Source organism: Hyla sarda, chromosome 1 (assembly GCF_029499605.1).
Source record: "Hyla sarda isolate aHylSar1 chromosome 1, aHylSar1.hap1, whole genome shotgun sequence".
Classification (NCBI taxonomy): Eukaryota; Metazoa; Chordata; class Amphibia; order Anura; family Hylidae; genus Hyla; species Hyla sarda.
This window is the reverse complement of record NC_079189.1, coordinates 17,863,731-17,884,139: the sequence shown is the minus strand read 5'-3', so window position 1 is coordinate 17,884,139 and position 20,409 is coordinate 17,863,731. Positions and strand designations below refer to the sequence as shown.

At 46.5% G+C, this 20,409-nt stretch overlaps 1 protein-coding gene across 3 annotated transcripts in view; it reads left to right on the top strand.

Moving 5' to 3' along the window:
* DYSF (dysferlin) overlaps positions 1 to 20,409 on the top strand; it is a 438,078-nt gene that overhangs the window by 48,262 nt on the left and 369,407 nt on the right. Inside the window, exon 1 of one of the 3 annotated variants that reach the window (XM_056552789.1) lies at positions 1,383 to 1,481. The exons of the other annotated variants lie outside the window; for them this stretch is intronic. Within the exon in view, the coding sequence (XP_056408764.1) occupies positions 1,394 to 1,481 (88 nt within the window). The 5' untranslated portion in view covers positions 1,383 to 1,393. Of the gene's footprint in view, positions 1 to 1,382; positions 1,482 to 20,409 lie in introns of those variants that run through there. 3 annotated transcript variants of the gene reach the window in all.

The window sequence follows — 20,409 nt, the reverse complement described above, 5'->3', positions numbered from 1 at the left end:
ATAATGAAGTTCTGCAGCAGCTGAGTTGTTTACTATAATGAAGTTCTGCAGCAGCTGGGTGTGTATTATGATGAGATTCTGCAACAGCTGAGGTGTGCATGATGAAGTTCTGCAGAAGTAAGTTTAAGAGCATATTATGATCTGCAGCAGCTGAGGTCTGTTTTATAATGAGGTTCTGCAGCAGCTGAGTTGTTTACTATAATGAGGTTCTGCAGCAGCTGAGGTGTGTATTATGAAGTTCTGCAGAAGTAAGTTTAAGAGCATATTATGATCTGCAGCAGCTGAGGTCTGTTTTATAATGAGGTTCTGCAGCAGCTGAGTTGTTTACTATAATGAGGTTCTGCAGCAGCTGAGTTGTTTATTATGAAGTTCTGCGGCAACTTAGGTGTATATTGTGATGTTCTGCAGCAGCTGAGGGGTGTAATAAAACGTTCTGCAGCAGCTAAGGTACAAATTATTATGTTCTGCAGCAGCTAAAGTGTGTATTTTGAGGTTCTGCAGCTGTTGGCGTGTGTATGATGATGAGGTTCAACAGCAGCTAAGGTGTGTATGATGTTAAGGTTCTGCAGCAGCTGAGGTGTGTATGATGATATAGTTCTGCAGCAGCTAAGGTTTATGTGATGATGAGGTTTTGCAGCAGCTGATGTGTTGTATGATGATGAGGTTCTGCAGCAGCTGAGGTGTGTATGACAGTACACAGCGGGTGTGATGAACGATGATGCTCTGCAGCAGCTACAGCAATGTATCTCACAATACCCCTTGCAGCTACAGCAGAGCCTTTTCTATAGGTCAGTGTTTTCCAAACAGCGTGCCTCCAGCTGTTGCAAAACTACAACTCCCAGCATGCCCGGACAGCCGAAGGCTGTCCGGGCATGCTGGGAGTTGTAGTTTTGAAACAGCTGGAGGCACCCTGTTTAGAAAACTCTGCTATAAGCTGTAGCAGCTTCATGTCATGGATCTGCTTGTTCCTTTTGACTACTGCCTCCGCTGCTGCAGAACCTCTTTCTAAAAGAGAACTCTCTATCAATTAGTGATCGTGCAGCACCTCCTCTTCTGAAAGGAGATCCGAGTATCTGGAGGGATAAATATAATATAGCTGCTGCAGAACCTCTTTGAAGAAGGACACCTCCCAAGCACCCCCCCCCCCCCCCCCCCCCCATTGTTCCTCCCCAGAGACCCTTCTCCAGGGCACCATACCCTCTTATCCTTCCCGGCACAGTAATAGTTACTAGCCCTTTCCTGCCAGCAGTAGCCCAGGGGCTTCCATAGACAGCAAGCGGAGACAAGTGAAGAATTCCTGCACTCCCAGGGGGCGTGGTCTGACTGTTCTGGCCACGCCCCTCCGCTGGGCCAACGTTCTATCCAGCGCTGGAGGCTGCAGTGGTCGCTCGGGATGCTGCGCTGTGTGCTGCTGGGGGCCAACAACCTGCCCTACAGGGGCAAAGGGGGCTGCGACCCGGTCACCAGCCTGCTCTTCAGAGGTGAGGATCCGGCACAGTGTGTCAGCTTTATTAGTGATATATTGGAGCATAGCAGAGCTGTGTTAGTCAGTGGTTACATTGTTACCTTTACATCACTGATGGCAGTAGTGGGGGAGCAGTGACTGGTTACTGTTACATTGTAGTTAGTGTTTTAGTTACAATGTGTTAATCATTAATTACATTATTGCTGTTGTATTACTGATTATTGTAGTTGTTGTATTGTGGATTATTGTAGTTGTATTGCTGATTAATGTTGTGGTTTTGATGATTATTGTAGTTGTTGTATTTCTGATTATTGTAGTTGTTGTATTGATGATTATTGTAGTTGTTGTATTTCTGATTATTGTAGTTGTTGTATTACTGATTATTGTAGTTGTTGTATTTCTGATTCTTTTAGTGGTTGTATCACTGATTATTGTAGTTGTTGTTTTACTGATTATTGTAGTTGTATTACTGATTATTGTAGTTGTTGTATTACTGATTATTGTAGTTGTTGTATTACTGATTAATGTAGTTGTTGTATTGATGATTATTGTAGTTGTTGTATTACTGATTATTGTAGTTGTATTACTGATTATTGTAGTTGTTGTATTTCTGATTCTTTTAGTTGTTGTTTTACTGATTATTGTAGTTGTATTACTGATTATTGTAGTTGTATTACTGATTATTGTAGTTGTTGTATTACTGATTATTGTAGTTGTATTACTGATTATTGTAGTTGTTGTATTACTGATTAATGTAGTTGTTGTATTGATGATTATTGTAGTTGTTGTATTACTGATTATTGTAGTTGTTGTATTACTGATTATTGTAGTTGTTGTATTGATGATTATTGTAGTTGTTGCATTGATGATTATTGTAGTTGTTGTATTACTGATTATTGTAGTTGTTGTATTTCTGATTATTTTAGTTGTTGTATTACTGATTATTGTAGTTGTATTACTGATTATTGTAGTTGTTGTATTACTGATTATTGTAGTTGTTGTATTACTGATTATTGTAGTTGTTGTATTACTGATTATTGTAGTTGTTGTATTACTGATTATTGTAGTTGTTGTATTACTGATTATTGTGTTACATTCCTCTGTGTGGGAGACATCACCAGAGCAGGGTTCATGGATAATACTTCCCATCTGTACCATAGTGGCTTCTCTGTGCAGATTGGAAAATCTTGTAAGTGATGTGTCCCATTGACTGTATATAACTGTAAACACATGTAGCAGAGCTGAAGTTGCCATTGAACTATTTATTTTGTGCTTAGTGACAATTCAGCAGGAGTAATGAAGGAGGTTTGGAGGTTTGCTTGTATCCTATGGGATATGAGAGAGAACTATTTTGTACAGTTGTTTAACTGCTACATCTGGCAGCTTTAGTTGCTGTACATTTTTTGGTGCTGTGTATAAACAATGTATATCCCTGACAATGTGTGTTTGTGTGCATACATAAATATATTGGCACCCTTTCTAAATTGTGGAAAAATAAGATTGTATCAAGCATGTGATGCTCCTTTAAACTCACCTAGGACATGTAACAGGTGTGGGCAATATAACAATCACACCGGAAAGCAGATAAAAAGGAGAGAAGTTCACTTAGTCTTTGCATTGTGTGTCTGTGTGTGCCACACTAAGCATGGACAACAGAAAGAGGAGAAGAGAACTGTGTGAGGACTTGAGAACCAAAATTGTGAAAAAATATCAACAATCTCAAGGTTACAAGTCCATCTCCAGAGATCTAGATTTGCCTTTGTCCACAGTGCGTAACATTATCAAGAAGTTTGCAACCCATGGCACTGTAGCTAATCTCCCTGGGCGTGGACGGAAGAGAAAAATTGATGAAAGGTGTAAACACAGGATTGTCCGGATGGTGGATAAGCAGCCCCAAACAAGTTCCAAAGATATTCAAGCTGTCCTGCAGGCTCAGGGAGCATCATCGCAAATTATCCGTCCACATTTAAATGAAACGCTATGGCAGGAGACCCAAGAGGACCCCACCTTGGAAGAGACCCAGGAGGACCCCACTATGGAGGAGACCCAGGAGGACCCCACTATGGAGGAGACCCAGGAGGACCCCACTGCTGACACAGAGACATAAAAAAAAACAAGACTACATTTTGCCAAAATGAACTTGAGTAACCCAAAATCCTTTTGGGAAAACATCTTGTGGACAGATGAGACCAAGATAGAGCTTTTTGGTTAAGCCCATCATTCTACTGTTTACCGAAAACAGAATGAGACCTACAAAGAAAAGAACACAGAACCTACAGTGAAATATGGTGGAGGTTCAATGATGTTTTGGGTTGTTTTGCTGCCTCTGGCACTGGGGGCCTTGAATGTGTACAAGACATCATGAAATCTGAGGATTACCAATGGATTTTGGGTCGCACTGTACAGCCCAGTGTCAGAAAGCTGGGTTTGCTGTTGGTGGCCATACAAAATACAGTTTAGGCCAAATTTGGACATTTTTACTTAGTGGTACACTCACTTCTGTTGCCAAGGTTAAAGGAAAACTGTCACATGTTCACTCTCGCACTAACCACAGGTACTGACGCATAGTGCGGGGGACGCTGATTCATATGATCTCTACCTTGCCTGGATCCGTCCAGCCGTTCGCCCGTTATCTTAGTTTCTCCAGATATGCAAATGGGGCTGTAACTGGCACGGGCAGGGTTTTCAGTAGCTTAGTGGCACTGTGACGTCAGCACCGCCCATCCGCAGCACCGCCCACTTATGAATATTCATCTTCCCTCCCTCCGTCTCTCCTTCTCCCCGCCGCTCCTAACTGGTCTTCATTGCGCATGTGCAGTTTCCTGACATGTGCAGTGAAGACCGGTTAGGAGCGGCGGGAAGATGAATATTTATAAGCGGGTGGTGCTGCGGACGGGCAGCGCTGACGTCACAGTACCACTGGACTCCTGAAAACCCCGCCCGTGCCAGTTAAGCCACATTTGCACATATAGAGAAACTAAGATTTTGGGCGAACGGCTGGACGGATCCAGGCAAGGTAGAGATCATATGAATCAGCGTCTCCCGCACTATGTGTCAGTACCTGTGGTTAGTGCGAGAGTGAACATGTGACAGTTTTCCTTTAACCTTGGCAACAGAAGTGAGTGTACCACTAAGTAAAAATGTCCAAATTGGGCCTAAACTGTATTTTGTACGGCTACCATTATTTTCCAGCACTGCTTTAAAGGGGTACTCCGATGAAAAACATTTTTTTTTATATCAACTGGTGACAGAAAGTTAAACAGATTTGTAAATCTTTCAATCTGACCACAGTGCTCTCTGCTGACACCTCTGTCCATGTCAGGAACTGTCCACAGCAGGAGAAGTTTGCTATGGGGATTTGCTCCTGCTCTGGACAGTTCCTGATATGGACAGAGGTGTCAGCAGAGAGCACTGTGGTCAGACTGAAAATAACTATACAGCAACTGATAAGTACTGGAAGGATTAAGATTTTTATATAGAAGTAATTTACAAATTTGTATAACTTTCTGGCACCAGTTGATTTGAAAAAAGTTGTTCTCCACTGGAGTACCCCTTTAAGCCTCTTGGACATGGAGGTGATCAGATCTTCACAGGTTGTCCCTGGAGTCCTCTTCCCTCCTCCATGATGACATCACGGAGCTGGTGGATGTTAGAGATCTTGTCCTCCCCCACCTTCCGTTTGAGGATGCCCCAGAGATGCTCAATAGGGTTTAGGTTTGGAGATATTCTTGACCAGTCCATCACCTTTACCCTCAGCTTCTTTAGCAAGTCATGGTGGTCTTGGAGGTGTTTAGGGTCATTATTATGTGTGAATACCGCCCTGCGGCCCAGTCTCTGAAGGACGGGGGTCATGCTCTGCTTCAGTATGTCACAGCACATATTGGCATTCATGGTTCCCTCAATGACCTGTAGCTCCCAGTGCCAGCAGCGCTCATCCAGCCCCGACCATGGCACTCCACCGCCATGCAGAACAACTTGATGCATTGTGCGGCGTATGATCTGAGCCTGTCAGGCTGACCCCCCACCGCTTCAACCTCTGCATCAATGCTGACAGCACTCATATGTCAATTTTCCATAGACAACCTCTGATATGACGCTAAGCACGTACATTGCAGATGATGAGGGTTTCCATTGCAAAAATCCTTGCACCAGGCCTGGGACATCTACAACGAGAATGTCAGATCTTTTATATATTTGGATGGTCGTCTGCTCCTGCTGAAAGTGTTGGGTTCTCCTGACACATATGTAACATGTACAGTAAGATCTGGACCTATAACTTGCTAGAATGACCATAGATTTGTGGTGAGGGTGTGATGAGTGCAGATGGCATTAAACCCCTTGTGTTCGTGACGCCAGGGCGTGGTTTAACCGATTCATCACCCGAAGGTAGGCCGCTGGATCCTGGGCTAGGCACGGGGGCAATAATGACTCCGACACCAAGTTAGGGAACAACGGCAGCTTTACTGAGTCAGACAGAAGTAAAAGTCTATACAGCTTGGCTGGGCCCAAAGAGGTGACCAGTGACTTCAGACCGCAGGGCTTGCTGGGACTTATAGTGGACTTGGACAATTTGATGCAGAGCCACACTGATCTGACTTGGACTGACTTGACTGTTACTGACTATACCCTGTTTGTAGTTACCAGGTTTTGATTTGGACCTGTGGGGGTAGTGGTCTTGTAGATCCGTGGCTGCGTGGTAGACTTTAGGCCTCCTCTGGACTCCAGACAAACTCTTACAGGACTTGACCTCACGTCAACTCAGCACTAAAGAGAGTGAGGAAGCTCCACCCAGGGCTTATATGGGGGAGACTAGGAGGGGTCCCATAGGTCACCCTCTAGGTCACATGGTCACTGGTACCTTCCCTCGTTACAATCACATGACAACAGTTCTTAAAGGAATAACACATTATATGTACAATACATTATATAACAGACACTGGCGGTGATATATAAAAGAAATATGTGGTAGAGGGTATGATGCAGGGCAGATGGAATTACCCTAGGGGCAGATGGCATTAACCCCTTGTATTCGTGAAGCCAGGGCGTGATTTACCCTCAATACCACCCGAAGGTATACCGCTGGATCCTGGGCTAGGCACGGGGGCAATAATGACTCCGACACCAAGTTACGGGCAACAGCAGCTTTACTGAATTAGCCAGTTGGAATTTTCTATACAGCTTCGTCAGGCCCACAGAGGTGACCAGGGACTTCAGGGACCTTATGGCTTGCTGGGACTTGCAGTGGACTGGGACAATTTTGATGCAGGCCAGGCTGACTACACCCTATTTGTAGCTTACCAGCTATGACTTGGACCTGGGGGTTGTGGACTTGCAGACTTGTGGCTGCTTGACAGACTTTAGGCCTCCTATGGACTCCAGACACATCTAGGACTTGACTGCACTGGACCTCAGCAAAGACTTAGTCTCCAAAAAGAGTGGAGAGACTCCTCCCAGGGCTTATATAGGGGAGACTCTGAGGGGTCCCATAGGTCACCCTTTGGTCACATGGTCACTGACACCTCACTGGGTTACAATCACATGACAGATGTTCTTAAAACTACATTTTATATACATTACATAGCATAACAATAACTGTACAAGGGGAACAGATGCAGGGGGCCCAGGGGTCACAGGATGGAGTCTGCCGGACAGGGCAGCAAGGGTACAGGGGTACAACTCCTGTACCGGGCCACCACACATAGGTGAGGGAGGGCCCAGGGGTCACAGGATGGAGTCTGCTGGATAGGGCAGCTAGGGTACTGGGCCAACACAGATGACATAAGGGGATGGGTAGAGAGTAGTGAAAGCTTTCACATATGCCCTCAACTAAAGTGGAATGATCTGGTGTCGGATTCCATCTGGACATCTCGGAAATGTTCCTCAAGAGACAGGATGTTTGGGAAACGTCTATCCACAACTCCATGTTTTGCGATCGTCCATCCATCATTGTGGACACTCAGAACCTCTATGTCAACCTCATTAATTCTGACCCCAATACTATGGACCCTTCTCATCCGGTTACCCCCTCAGCTGACCCCATCTTCTCAGATTTCCTGCACCCTGGATCCCGTGTAAATGTAACTTAAGGTTGGAGATCAGAGATGACCTTCTTAATTGTGGTCTTGGCTGGAGTAACCCTTTACTCGAATGCTCATTGTGTCCTCTCAGAAGTGAAGCAGGATGGGACCCATTGGATGGTCGTCTGGTCCTACTGAAATCTTTGGGTTCTCCTGACACATATGTAACGTGTACAGTCAGATTTGGACCTATAACTTGCTAGAATGACCATAGATAACACAGGAGTAAGGGGATGGGTAGAGAGTAGTGAAAGCTTTCACATATGCCCTCAACTAAAGAGGAACGATCTGGTGTCTGATTCCACTTCACCATCTAGGAAATGTTCCTCAAGAACCAGGACGTTGCGATGATCTTCCTTCCATCATTGTGGACAATCGGGACCTCAATGTCAACCTTATTAATTCTGACCGCAATACCGTGGACCCTTCTCAACCTGTTACTCCTTATTTGACCCCATCTTCCCAGATCTCCTGCACCCTGGATCCCTTGTAAATTTAACTTAAATAGGTACTCCGCTGTAAACATCTTATTTTATATAACTGTTTATTTTTGAGATTTTACATGAAAAAAAAAAATTAATTTCCATTAAAGGAGTACTCCGATGGTAACCTATTAGGGGGGAAATGAAGCATAAATCAAAGTTATATCACATTGTAATGCACTCACGATGTCCATGTCGGCTTCTTCCCGGACTTCTCCTCGCTTTTCCATCTGGCCGGAAGCTGGGTCCTCTGATGACGCTCGACCGCGTCTTCCTCACGATCCGGCGCCATCTTCGCCCGGTGACTCCATCGCTCCCATGAGTCACTGCGGGCTGTGCTGGCCTCCCAGCCCGGAGTCGGCTACTCCCCCAAAGTAAATTTATTCTGCGCATGCGCAGTACTACGCAAATAGCTCCTATCGCTGCCTACGTTAGCCCTACGCTATTTGCGTAAGTGCTGCGCCTGCGCAGTACTACGTTAGCCGCGTGTGAGGCTCGTACCCTGAGAGCTGACAGGGACGGGGAAGAGAGCCGCGCTCGGCATTCTTGTGACACCGGGACCCCGCTAGCTGTGATGGTAGCGATGGGAGGCATTCTTGTGACACCGCTAGTGCAGTGTTTCCCAACCAGGGTGCCTCCAGCTGTTGCGAAACTAAAACTCCCAGTGGGAGGCATTCATGTGACACCGCTAGTGGGCACAGGGACCCCGCTAGCTGTGATGGTAGCGATGGGAGGCATTCTTGTGACACAGCTAGTGCAGTGTTTCCCAACCAGGGTGCCTCCAGCTGTTGCGAAACTACAACTCCCAGCGGGAGGCATTCTTGTGACACCGCTAGTGGGCACAGGGACCCCGCTAGCGCTGATGGTAGCGATGGGAGGCATTCTTGTGACACCGCTAGTGCAGTGTTTCCCAACCAGGGTGCCTCCAGCTGTTGCGAAACTAAAACTCCCAGTGGGAGGCATTCATGTGACACCGCTAGTGGGCACAGGGACCCCGCTAGCGCTGATGGTAGCGATGGGAGGCATTCTTGTGACACCGCTAGTGCAGTGTTTCCCAACCAGGGTGCCTCCAGCTGTTGCAAAACTACAACTCCCAGTGGGAGGCATTCATGTGACACCGCTAGTGGGCACAGGGACCCCGCTAGCTGTGATGGTAGCGATGGGAGGCATTCTTGTGACACAGCTAGTGCAGTGTTTCCCAACCAGGGTGCCTCCAGCTGTTGCAAAACTACAACTCCCAGTGGGAGGCATTCATGTGACACCGCTAGTGGGCACAGGGACCCCGCTAGCGCTGATGGTAGCGATGGGAGGCATTCTTGTGACACCGCTAGTGCAGTGTTTCCCAACCAGGGTGCCTCCAGCTGTTGCGAAACTACAACTCCCAGCGGGAGGCATTCTTGTGACACCGCTAGTGGGCACAGGGACCCCGCTAGCGCTGATGGTAGCGATGGGAGGCATTCTTGTGACACCGCTAGTGCAGTGTTTCCCAACCAGGGTGCCTCCAGCTGTTGCGAAACTAAAACTCCCAGTGGGAGGCATTCATGTGACACCGCTAGTGGGCACAGGGACCCCGCTAGCTGTGATGGTAGCGATGGGAGGCATTCTTGTGACACAGCTAGTGCAGTGTTTCCCAACCAGGGTGCCTCCAGCTGTTGCGAAACTACAACTCCCAGTGGGAGGCATTCATGTGACACCGCTAGTGGGCACAGGGACCCCGCTAGCGCTGATGGTAGCGATGGGAGGCATTCTTGTGACACCGCTAGTGCAGTGTTTCCCAACCAGGGTGCCTCCAGCTGTTGCGAAACTAAAACTCCCAGTGGGAGGCATTCATGTGACACCGCTAGTGGGCACAGGGACCCCGCTAGCTGTGATGGTAGCGATGGGAGGCATTCTTGTGACACCGCTAGTGCAGTGTTTCCCAACCAGGGTGCCTCCAGCTGTTGCGAAACTACAACTCCCAGTGGGAGGCATTCATGTGACACCGCTAGTGGGCACAGGGACCCCGCTAGCTGTGATGGTAGCGATGGGAGGCATTCTTGTGACACAGCTAGTGCAGTGTTTCCCAACCAGGGTGCCTCCAGCTGTTGCGAAACTACAACTCCCAGCGGGAGGCATTCTTGTGACACCGCTAGTGGGCACAGGGACCCCGCTAGCGCTGATGGTAGCGATGGGAGGCATTCTTGTGACACCGCTAGTGCAGTGTTTCCCAACCAGGGTGCCTCCAGCTGTTGCGAAACTAAAACTCCCAGTGGGAGGCATTCATGTGACACCGCTAGTGGGCACAGGGACCCCGCTAGCGCTGATGGTAGCGATGGGAGGCATTCTTGTGACACCGCTAGTGCAGTGTTTCCCAACCAGGGTGCCTCCAGCTGTTGCAAAACTACAACTCCCAGTGGGAGGCATTCATGTGACACCGCTAGTGGGCACAGGGACCCCGCTAGCTGTGATGGTAGCGATGGGAGGCATTCTTGTGACACAGCTAGTGCAGTGTTTCCCAACCAGGGTGCCTCCAGCTGTTGCAAAACTACAACTCCCAGTGGGAGGCATTCATGTGACACCGCTAGTGGGCACAGGGACCCCGCTAGCGCTGATGGTAGCGATGGGAGGCATTCTTGTGACACCGCTAGTGCAGTGTTTCCCAACCAGGGTGCCTCCAGCTGTTGCGAAACTACAACTCCCAGCGGGAGGCATTCTTGTGACACCGCTAGTGGGCACAGGGACCCCGCTAGCGCTGATGGTAGCGATGGGAGGCATTCTTGTGACACCGCTAGTGCAGTGTTTCCCAACCAGGGTGCCTCCAGCTGTTGCGAAACTAAAACTCCCAGTGGGAGGCATTCATGTGACACCGCTAGTGGGCACAGGGACCCCGCTAGCTGTGATGGTAGCGATGGGAGGCATTCTTGTGACACAGCTAGTGCAGTGTTTCCCAACCAGGGTGCCTCCAGCTGTTGCGAAACTACAACTCCCAGTGGGAGGCATTCATGTGACACCGCTAGTGGGCACAGGGACCCCGCTAGCGCTGATGGTAGCGATGGGAGGCATTCTTGTGACACCGCTAGTGCAGTGTTTCCCAACCAGGGTGCCTCCAGCTGTTGCGAAACTAAAACTCCCAGTGGGAGGCATTCATGTGACACCGCTAGTGGGCACAGGGACCCCGCTAGCTGTGATGGTAGCGATGGGAGGCATTCTTGTGACACCGCTAGTGCAGTGTTTCCCAACCAGGGTGCCTCCAGCTGTTGCAAAACTACAACTCCCAGTGGGAGGCATTCATGTGACACCGCTAGTGGGCACAGGGACCCCGCTAGCTGTGATGGTAGCGATGGGAGGCATTCTTGTGACACAGCTAGTGCAGTGTTTCCCAACCAGGGTGCCTCCAGCTGTTGCGAAACTACAACTCCCAGTGGGAGGCATTCATGTGACACCGCTAGTGGGCACAGGGACCCCGCTAGCGCTGATGGTAGCGATGGGAGGCATTCTTGTGACACCGCTAGTGCAGTGTTTCCCAACCAGGGTGCCTCCAGCTGTTGCAAAACTACAACTCCCAGTGGGAGGCATTCATGTGACACCGCTAGTGGGCACAGGGACCCCGCTAGCTGTGATGGTAGCGATGGGAGGCATTCTTGTGACACAGCTAGTGCAGTGTTTCCCAACCAGGGTGCCTCCAGCTGTTGCGAAACTAAAACTCCCAGTGGGAGGCATTCATGTGACACCGCTAGTGGGCACAGGGACCCCGCTAGCTGTGATGGTAGCGATGGGAGGCATTCTTGTGACACCGCTAGTGCAGTGTTTCCCAACCAGGGTGCCTCCAGCTGTTGCAAAACTACAACTCCCAGTGGGAGGCATTCATGTGACACCGCTAGTGGGCACAGGGACCCCGCTAGCTGTGATGGTAGCGATGGGAGGCATTCTTGTGACACAGCTAGTGCAGTGTTTCCCAACCAGGGTGCCTCCAGCTGTTGCGAAACTACAACTCCCAGTGGGAGGCATTCATGTGACACCGCTAGTGGGCACAGGGACCCCGCTAGCGCTGATGGTAGCGATGGGAGGCATTCTTGTGACACCGCTAGTGCAGTGTTTCCCAACCAGGGTGCCTCCAGCTGTTGCGAAACTACAACTCCCAGTGGGAGGCATTCATGTGACACCGCTAGTGGGCACAGGGACCCCGCTAGCTGTGATGGTAGCGATGGGAGGCATTCTTGTGACACCGCTAGTGCAGTGTTTCCCAACCAGGGTGCCTCCAGCTGTTGCAAAACTACAACTCCCAGTGGGAGGCATTCATGTGACACCGCTAGTGGGCACAGGGACCCCGCTAGCTGTGATGGTAGCGATGGGAGGCATTCTTGTGACACCGCTAGTGCAGTGTTTCCCAACCAGGGTGCCTCCAGCTGTTGCAAAACTACAACTCCCAGCATGCCCGGACAGCCTTTGGCTGTCCGGGCATGCTGGGAGTTGTAGTTTTGCAACAGCTGGAGGCACCCTGGTTGGGAAACACTGCGCTAGTGGGCACATGGAAGAAGGAGGAAGGAGGGAAGGAGCTGTGAGCGTCACTTTATTATAATTTATTATAATTTCCTGGGGAGAGAGCAGCAGCTAACAGGAAGCTGGCGCAGGGAGTCATGGGAAATGTAGTCTTTATGACATGGCTGCTTACTGCTACAGGTGGCAATTACCAGAGAATGACTGGGCCAAATTTGACAAATGAGGTATCGTTGGAAAGGTCTTTGAAAGCGCTATCAGATGAGGTAAACTTTTTTTTAAGTACCAGCGCTCCGGAGTACTCCTTTAACATATGGAGAACATATAGTAATAAAGGACAAAGAAAATAGAGAATTAAAAACAATTCTCAAAAATGACCCTCCACACATGTCCATCTGAAACAAAACCTCAATGAAGCAGATCGGAGACATATATAGTGCTGTAAACATCTTATCCCCTATCCAAAGGGATGGTTAAATTGCGGGGGTCCTGCTGCTGGGGATCTCTGGTCCGGCAGCATCCGGAACACACCGGGCCCCCTCCATTCATGTCTATGGGAGGAGACGTGGCGGCCGGCTTTGCCAATCACCGGGCGCAGAGCAGAGTTGGCTCCATGTACCGAATGACAGGGGTGCGGCAACGGAGATTGCTGGGGTCCCCAGCGGCGGGACCCCCACGATCTAATATCTTATCCCCTATCCTTTGGAGCGGAGTACCCCTTTACGAAGGTTGGAGATTAGTGATGACCCCTTAGCCTTGGCTGGAGTAGCCTTTCACTTGAATGCTCATTGTGTCCTATCATCCTGGAAGTGAAGCATGATGGGACGAATCTGTTCTCGTTCTTCCTCCTCGATGGGTTATTCATAGAGATGAGCGAATTTACAGTAAATTCGATTCGTCACAAACTTCTCGGCTCGGCAGTTGATGACTTTTCCTGCATAAATTAGTTCAGCTTTCAGGTGCTCCGGTGGGCTGGAAAAGGTGGATACAGTCCTAGGAGACTCTTTCCTAAGTCATCAACTGCCGAGCCGAGAAGTTTGTGGCGAATCGAATTTACTGTACATTCGCTCATCTCTAGTTATTCATATAGTGACACAGTCTACAATCAACATAAGATCGGCTTCCTGTCCTCCTTCTCCTCACATCCTTAAAGGGGTACTCCAGTGGAAAACAACATTTTCAAATCAACTGGTGCCAGAAAGTTAAACAGATTTGTAAATGACTTCTATATAAAAATTTTAATCCTTCCAGTACTTATCAGCTGCTGTATACTACAGAGGAAGTTGTGAAGTTCTTTCCAGTCAGACAGAGGTGTCAGCAGAGAGCACTGTGGTCAGACTGGAAAGAACTACACAACTTCCTCTGGAGCATACAGCAGCTGATAAGTACTGGAAGGATTAAGATTTTTAACCCCTTAATGACGCAGGACGTATATTTACGTCCTGCGCCGGCTCCCGCGATATGAAGCGGGATCGTGCCGTGATCCCGCATCATATCACGTCGGTCCCGGCACTCACCGATCGCAGCGATGTGCGGTATTAAACCTTTAGAAGCGGCGGTCAGAGCTGACCGCCGCTTCTAAAGTGAAAGTGAAAGTGACCCGGCTGCTCAGTCGGGCTGTTCGGGACCGCCACGGTGAAATTGCGGCGTCCCGAACAGCTTACAAGACATCGGGAGGGTCCTTACCTGCCTCCTCGGTGTCCGATCGGCGAATGACTGCTCCGTGTCTGAGATCCAGGCAGGAACAGTCAAGCGCCGATAACACTGATCACAGGCGTGTTAATACACACCAGTGATCAGGATGAGAGATCAGTGTGTGCAGTGTTATAGGTCCCTATGGGATAACAATGATCAGTATAAGAGATCAGTGTGTGCAGTGTTATAGGTCCCTATGGGATAACAATGATCAATATATGAGATCAGTGTGTGCAGTGTTATAGGTCCCTATGGGATAACAATGATCAGCATAGGAGATCAGTGTATGCAGTGTTATAGGTCCCTATGGGACCTATAACACTGCAAAAAAAAGTAAAAAAAAAGGTGTTAATAAAGGTCATTTAACCCCTTCCATAATAAAAGTTTGAATCACCCCCCTTTTCCCATAAAAAAAATAAAAAAGTGTTAAAAAATAAATAAAAATAAACATATCTGGTATCGCCGCGTGCGTAAATGTCCGAACTATAAAAATATATCATTAATTAAACCGCACGGTCAATGGCGTACGCGCAAAAAAATTCCAAAGTCAAAAAAAGCTTGTTTTTGGTCACTTTTTAGACCATTAAAAAATGAATAAAAAGTGATCAAAAGTCCGATCAAAACAAAAATCATAACGATAAAAACTTCAGATCACGGCGCAAAATATGAGTCCTCATACCGCCCCGTACGTGGAAAAATAAAAAAATTATAGGGGTCAGAAGATGACATTTTTAAACATATAAATTTTCCTGCATGTAGTTATGATTTTTTCCAGAAGTGCGACAAAATCAAATCTATATAAGTAGGGGATCATTTTAACCGTATGGACCTACAGAATAATGATTAGGTGTCATTTTTACCGAAAAATGCACTGCGTAGAAACGGAAGCCCCCAAAAGTTACAAAATGGCGTTGTTTCTTCGATTTTGTCGCACAGTGATTTTTTTTCCCGTTTCGCCGTAGATTTTTGGGTAAAATGACTGATGTCACTGCAAAGTAGAATTGGCGACGCAAAAAATAAGCCATAATATGGATTTTTAGGTGGAAAATTGAAAGGGTTATGATTTTTAAAAGGTAAGGAGGAAAAAATAAAAGTGCAAAAACGGAAAAACCCTGAGTCCTTAAGGGGTTAAATAGAAGAAATTTACAAATCTGTACAACTTTCTGGCACCGGTTGATTTGAAAACATTTGTTGTTCCCCGGAGTACCCCTTTAAAGGGAGTTCTTTCTCCTGTGCTTTATCTATAGGTTTATTGCTGGTTAATGGACTCTTTAATAATTGATCAGGTAGATAAGATGACTCCGCCCAGATGAAGGTTATGGAGTCGGTGATGGTTGGGGGTGCCGCAAACAACGTCGGTCACTGTCCACCATTTCCTTGGGTGAGTAATTCAAGAGGAATTTACTCAAATAAATCCTCTTAAATTCTCCGCTTCGAAATAATTAACATCCGCTTTGCCATTGACTTCAATGTATTTTACTTCGCACCGTTCACACTGCAAAAATTCCGCTCGCAGAATTCCGTTCCGCTAGAAGAAAGCGGAACATGTTCATTCCTCTTGCGGAATACTCGAGCAGAAGTCCATCGAAGTCAATGGTAAAAACGTTTCCGCTTAAAGTCGTTTGCATGAAATTCGCATGAAATTTGTGCAGAATTTGTGTGGAATTTGCGCGAAAATTCCGCACAAAGAAAAAAAAATTTACAAATAAAAAGGAAAATTCCAATTGGTGGTTGTAGTTCAGCAAAAAAAAACAAAAAACTGTTTCCTCCTATATTCTGCACGGAAAATCTGCGCAGAAATCGAGCAGAAGTCCATTTAAAGGGGTATTCCAGGCAAAAACTTTTTTTTTATATATCAACTGGCTCCGGAAAGTTAAACAGATTTGTAAATTACTTCTATTAAAAAATCTTAATCCTTCCAATAGTTATTAGCTTCTGAAGTTTTCTGTCTAACTGCTCAATGATGACGTCACGTCCCGGGAGCTGTGCATGATGGGAGAATATCCCCATAGGAACTGCACAGCTCCCGGGACGTGAGTCATCAGAAAGCAGTTAGACAGAAAACAACAACTCAACTTCAGAAGCTAATAACTATTGCAAGGATTAAGATTTTTTAATAGAAGTGATTTACAAATCTGTTTAACTTTCTGGAGCCAGTTGATATATATATAAAAAGAAAAGTTTTTGCCTGGAATACCCCTTTAAGGCAATGGTGAAAACGTTTCCGCTTAAAGTCGTTTGCACGAAATTTGTGCAGAATTTGGGCGGAATTTGCGGGGAAATTCCGCTCAAAAATTTAAATTAATTAATTAATAAAAAGGGAAATTCCAATTGGTGGTTGTAGTCCAGCAAAAAAACTGTTTCCTCCTGTATTCTGCGCGGAAAATCTGCGCAGAATTCAGCGTTAATTCTGCGAGATTTTTGCAAAAATTTTGCGCAAAAAATAAATAAATTCTGCAGCGGAATTTTTACGTGACGATTCCTCTCCTATTCCTCAGTGTGAACTTCATTACCCAACAGGCAGCATTAAAGCTGCAGCGCTGAGGGCTCGCCAAGGCATGCTGGGAGTTGTAGTATTGCAATTGGTGAAGAAACACATGTTGGTGAACGCTGCTCAGCGGGGTTGACTAGGGATTTTGTTGGTCATCCTCAACACTACGTGACTGTGTTTCCCAACTACGGTGCCTCCAGCTGTTGCAAAACTACAACTCCAAGCATGCCCGGACAGCCGTTGGCTGTCCGGGCATGCTGGGAGTTGTAGTTTCGCAACAGCTGTAGGCACCATAGTTGGGAAAGGTTCAGCTCTGCTACATTTGCAGCTCTATAGACAGTGTATATATAATTATCAGTCATAGGGAGTATGGGTTATGTTTCCTGGCAGGCTCCAGCTGTGGTGAGGATCGCGCCGGCTCGGCACTGCTACACTTTCATGTCCATATATAGGTCTGTTAGCGACCGGGGCTGCTGTCTGTCCCCCAGACTTGGATTGTGTTCCTGTTCACAGCTCAGCTCCTTCCTCTTCCTCTTCCTCCTGTCACTCAGGAAATCTTTACAATTAAAGGTTTCACCACAAACTCTATAAAACTCGTAGACAATGTAAGGAGAACGTGATGGAGGGGGAGGGGGTGGTCTTATATTAGTCATGAACCCGTCCGACAGGCAGGGGGCAGTGTGTATGCAAGGACATGCTTCACTATCATCTACAGATCCCTCCATAACAGTGTCATCTACAGATCCTCATAACAGTGTCATCTACAGATCCTCATAACAGTGTCATCTACAGATCCCCATAACAGTGTCATCTTCAGATCCCCCATAACAGTGTCATCTACAGATCCTCATAACAGTGTCATCTACAGATCCTCATAACAGTGTCATCTACAGATCCCCATAACAGTGTCATCTACAGATCCCCCATAACAGTGTGTCATCTACAGATCCTCATAACAGTGTCATCTACAGATCCCCATAACATTGTGTCATCTACAGATCCCAATAACAGTGTGTCATCTACAGATCCTCCATAATAGTGTCATCTACAGATCCCCATAACAGTGTCATCTACAGATCCACATAACAGTGTCATCTACAGATCCCCATAACAGTGTCATCTACAGATCCCCATAACAGTGTCATCTACAGATCCACATAACAGTGTCATCTACAGATCCTCCATAATAGTGTCATCTACAGATCCCCATAACAGTGTCATCTACAGATCCACATAACAGTGTCATCTACAGATCCCCATAACATTGTGTCATCTACAGATCCTCCATAATAGTGTCATCTACAGATCCCCATAACAGTGTCATCTACAGATCCACATAACAGTGTCATCTACAGATCCCCATAACAGTGTCATATACAGATCCTCATAACAGTGTCATCTACAGATCCTCCATAATAGTGTCATCTACAGATCCTCCATAATAGTGTCATCTACAGATCCCCCATAACAGTGTCATCTACAGATCCTCATAACATTGTGTCATCTACAGATCCTCATAACAGTGTGTCATCTACAGATCCTCATAACAGTGTATCATCTACAGATCCCCATAACTGTGTGTCATCTACAGATCCTCATAACAGTGTCATCTACAGATCCTCATAACAGTGTCATCTTCAGATCCCCCATAACAGTGTCTTCTACAGATCCCCATAACAGTGTCATCTACAGATCCCCCATAACAGTGTCATCTACAGATCCTAATAACAGTGTCATCTTCAGATCCCCCATAACAGTGTGTCATCTACAGATCCCCATAACTGTGTGTCATCTACAGATCCACATAACAGTGTCATCTACAGATCCTAATAACAGTGTCATCTTCAGATCCCCCATAACAGTGTCATCTACAGATCCCCATAACAGTGTCATCTACAGATCCCCCATAACAGTGCCATCTACAGATCCCCCATAACAGTGTCATCTACAGATCCTCATAACATTGTGTCATCTACAGATCCCCATAACTGTGTGTCATCTACAGATCCACATAACAGTGTCATCTACAGATCCTAATAACAGTGTCATCTTCAGATCCCCCATAACAGTGTCATCTTCAGATCCCCCATAACAGTGTCTTCTACAGATCCCCATAACAGTGTCATCTACAGATCCCCCATAACAGTGTCATCTACAGATCCTAATAACAGTGTCATCTTCAGATCCCCCATAACAGTGTGTCATCTACAGATCCCCATAACTGTGTGTCATCTACAGATCCACATAACAGTGTCATCTACAGATCCTAATAACAGTGTCATCTTCAGATCCCCCATAACAGTGTCATCTACAGATCCCCATAACAGTGTCATCTACAGATCCCCCATAACAGTGCCATCTACAGATCCCCCATAACAGTGTCATCTACAGATCCTCATAACATTGTGTCATCTACAGATCCCCATAACTGTGTGTCATCTACAGATCCACATAACAGTGTCATCTACAGATCCTAATAACAGTGTCATCTTCAGATCCCCCATAACAGTGTCATCTACAGATCCCCATAACAGTGTCATCTACAGATCCACATAACAGTGTCATCTACAGATCATAATAACAGTGTCATCTTCAGATCCCCCATAACAGTGTCATCTACAGATCCCCATAACAGTGTCATCTACAGATCCCCCATAACAGTGCCATCTACAGATCCCCCATAACAGTGCCATCTACAGATCCTCATAACATTGTGTCATCTACAGATCCCCATAACTGTGTGTCATCTACAGATCCACATAACAGTGTCATCTTCAGATCCCCATAACAGTGTCATCTACAGATCCCCCATAACAGTGCCATCTACAGATCCCCCATAACAGTGCCATCTACAGATCCTCATAACATTGTGTCATCTACAGATCCCCATAACTGTGTGTCATCTACAGATCCACATAACAGTGTCATCTACAGATCCTAATAACAGTGTAATCTTCAGATCCCCCATAACAGTGTCATCTACAGATCCCCATAACAGTGTCATCTACAGATCCACATAACAGTGTCATCTACAGATCCTAATAACAGTGTCATCTTCAGATCCCCCATAACAGTGTCATCTACAGATCCCCATAACAGTGTCATCTACAGATCCCCCATAACAGTGTCATCTACAGATCCCCATAACAGTGTCATCTACAGATCCCCATAACAGTGTGTCATCTACAGATCCCCCATAACAGTGTGATCTACAGATCCTAATAACAGTGTCATCTTCAGATCCCCCATAACAGTGTCATCTACAGATCCCCATAACAGTGTCATCTACAGATCCATATAACAGTGTCATCTACAGATCCCCCATAACAGTGTCATCTTCAGATCCCCCATAACAGTGTCATCTACAGATCCCCCATAACAGTGTGATCTACAGATCCCCATAACAGTGTCATCTACAGATCCCCATAACAGTGTGTCATCTACAGATCCCCCATAACAGTGTCATCTACAGATCCTAATAACAGTGTCATTTTCAGATCCCCATAACAGTGTCATCTTCAGATCCCCCATAACAGTGTCATCTACAGATCCCCATAACAGTGTCATCTACAGATCCCCATAACAGTGTGTCATCTACAGATCCCCATAACAGTGTCATCTACAGATCCTCCATAACAGTGTGTCATCTACAGATCCTCATAATAGTGTCATCTACAGATCCTCCATAATAGTGTGTTATCTACAGATCCTCATAATAGTGTC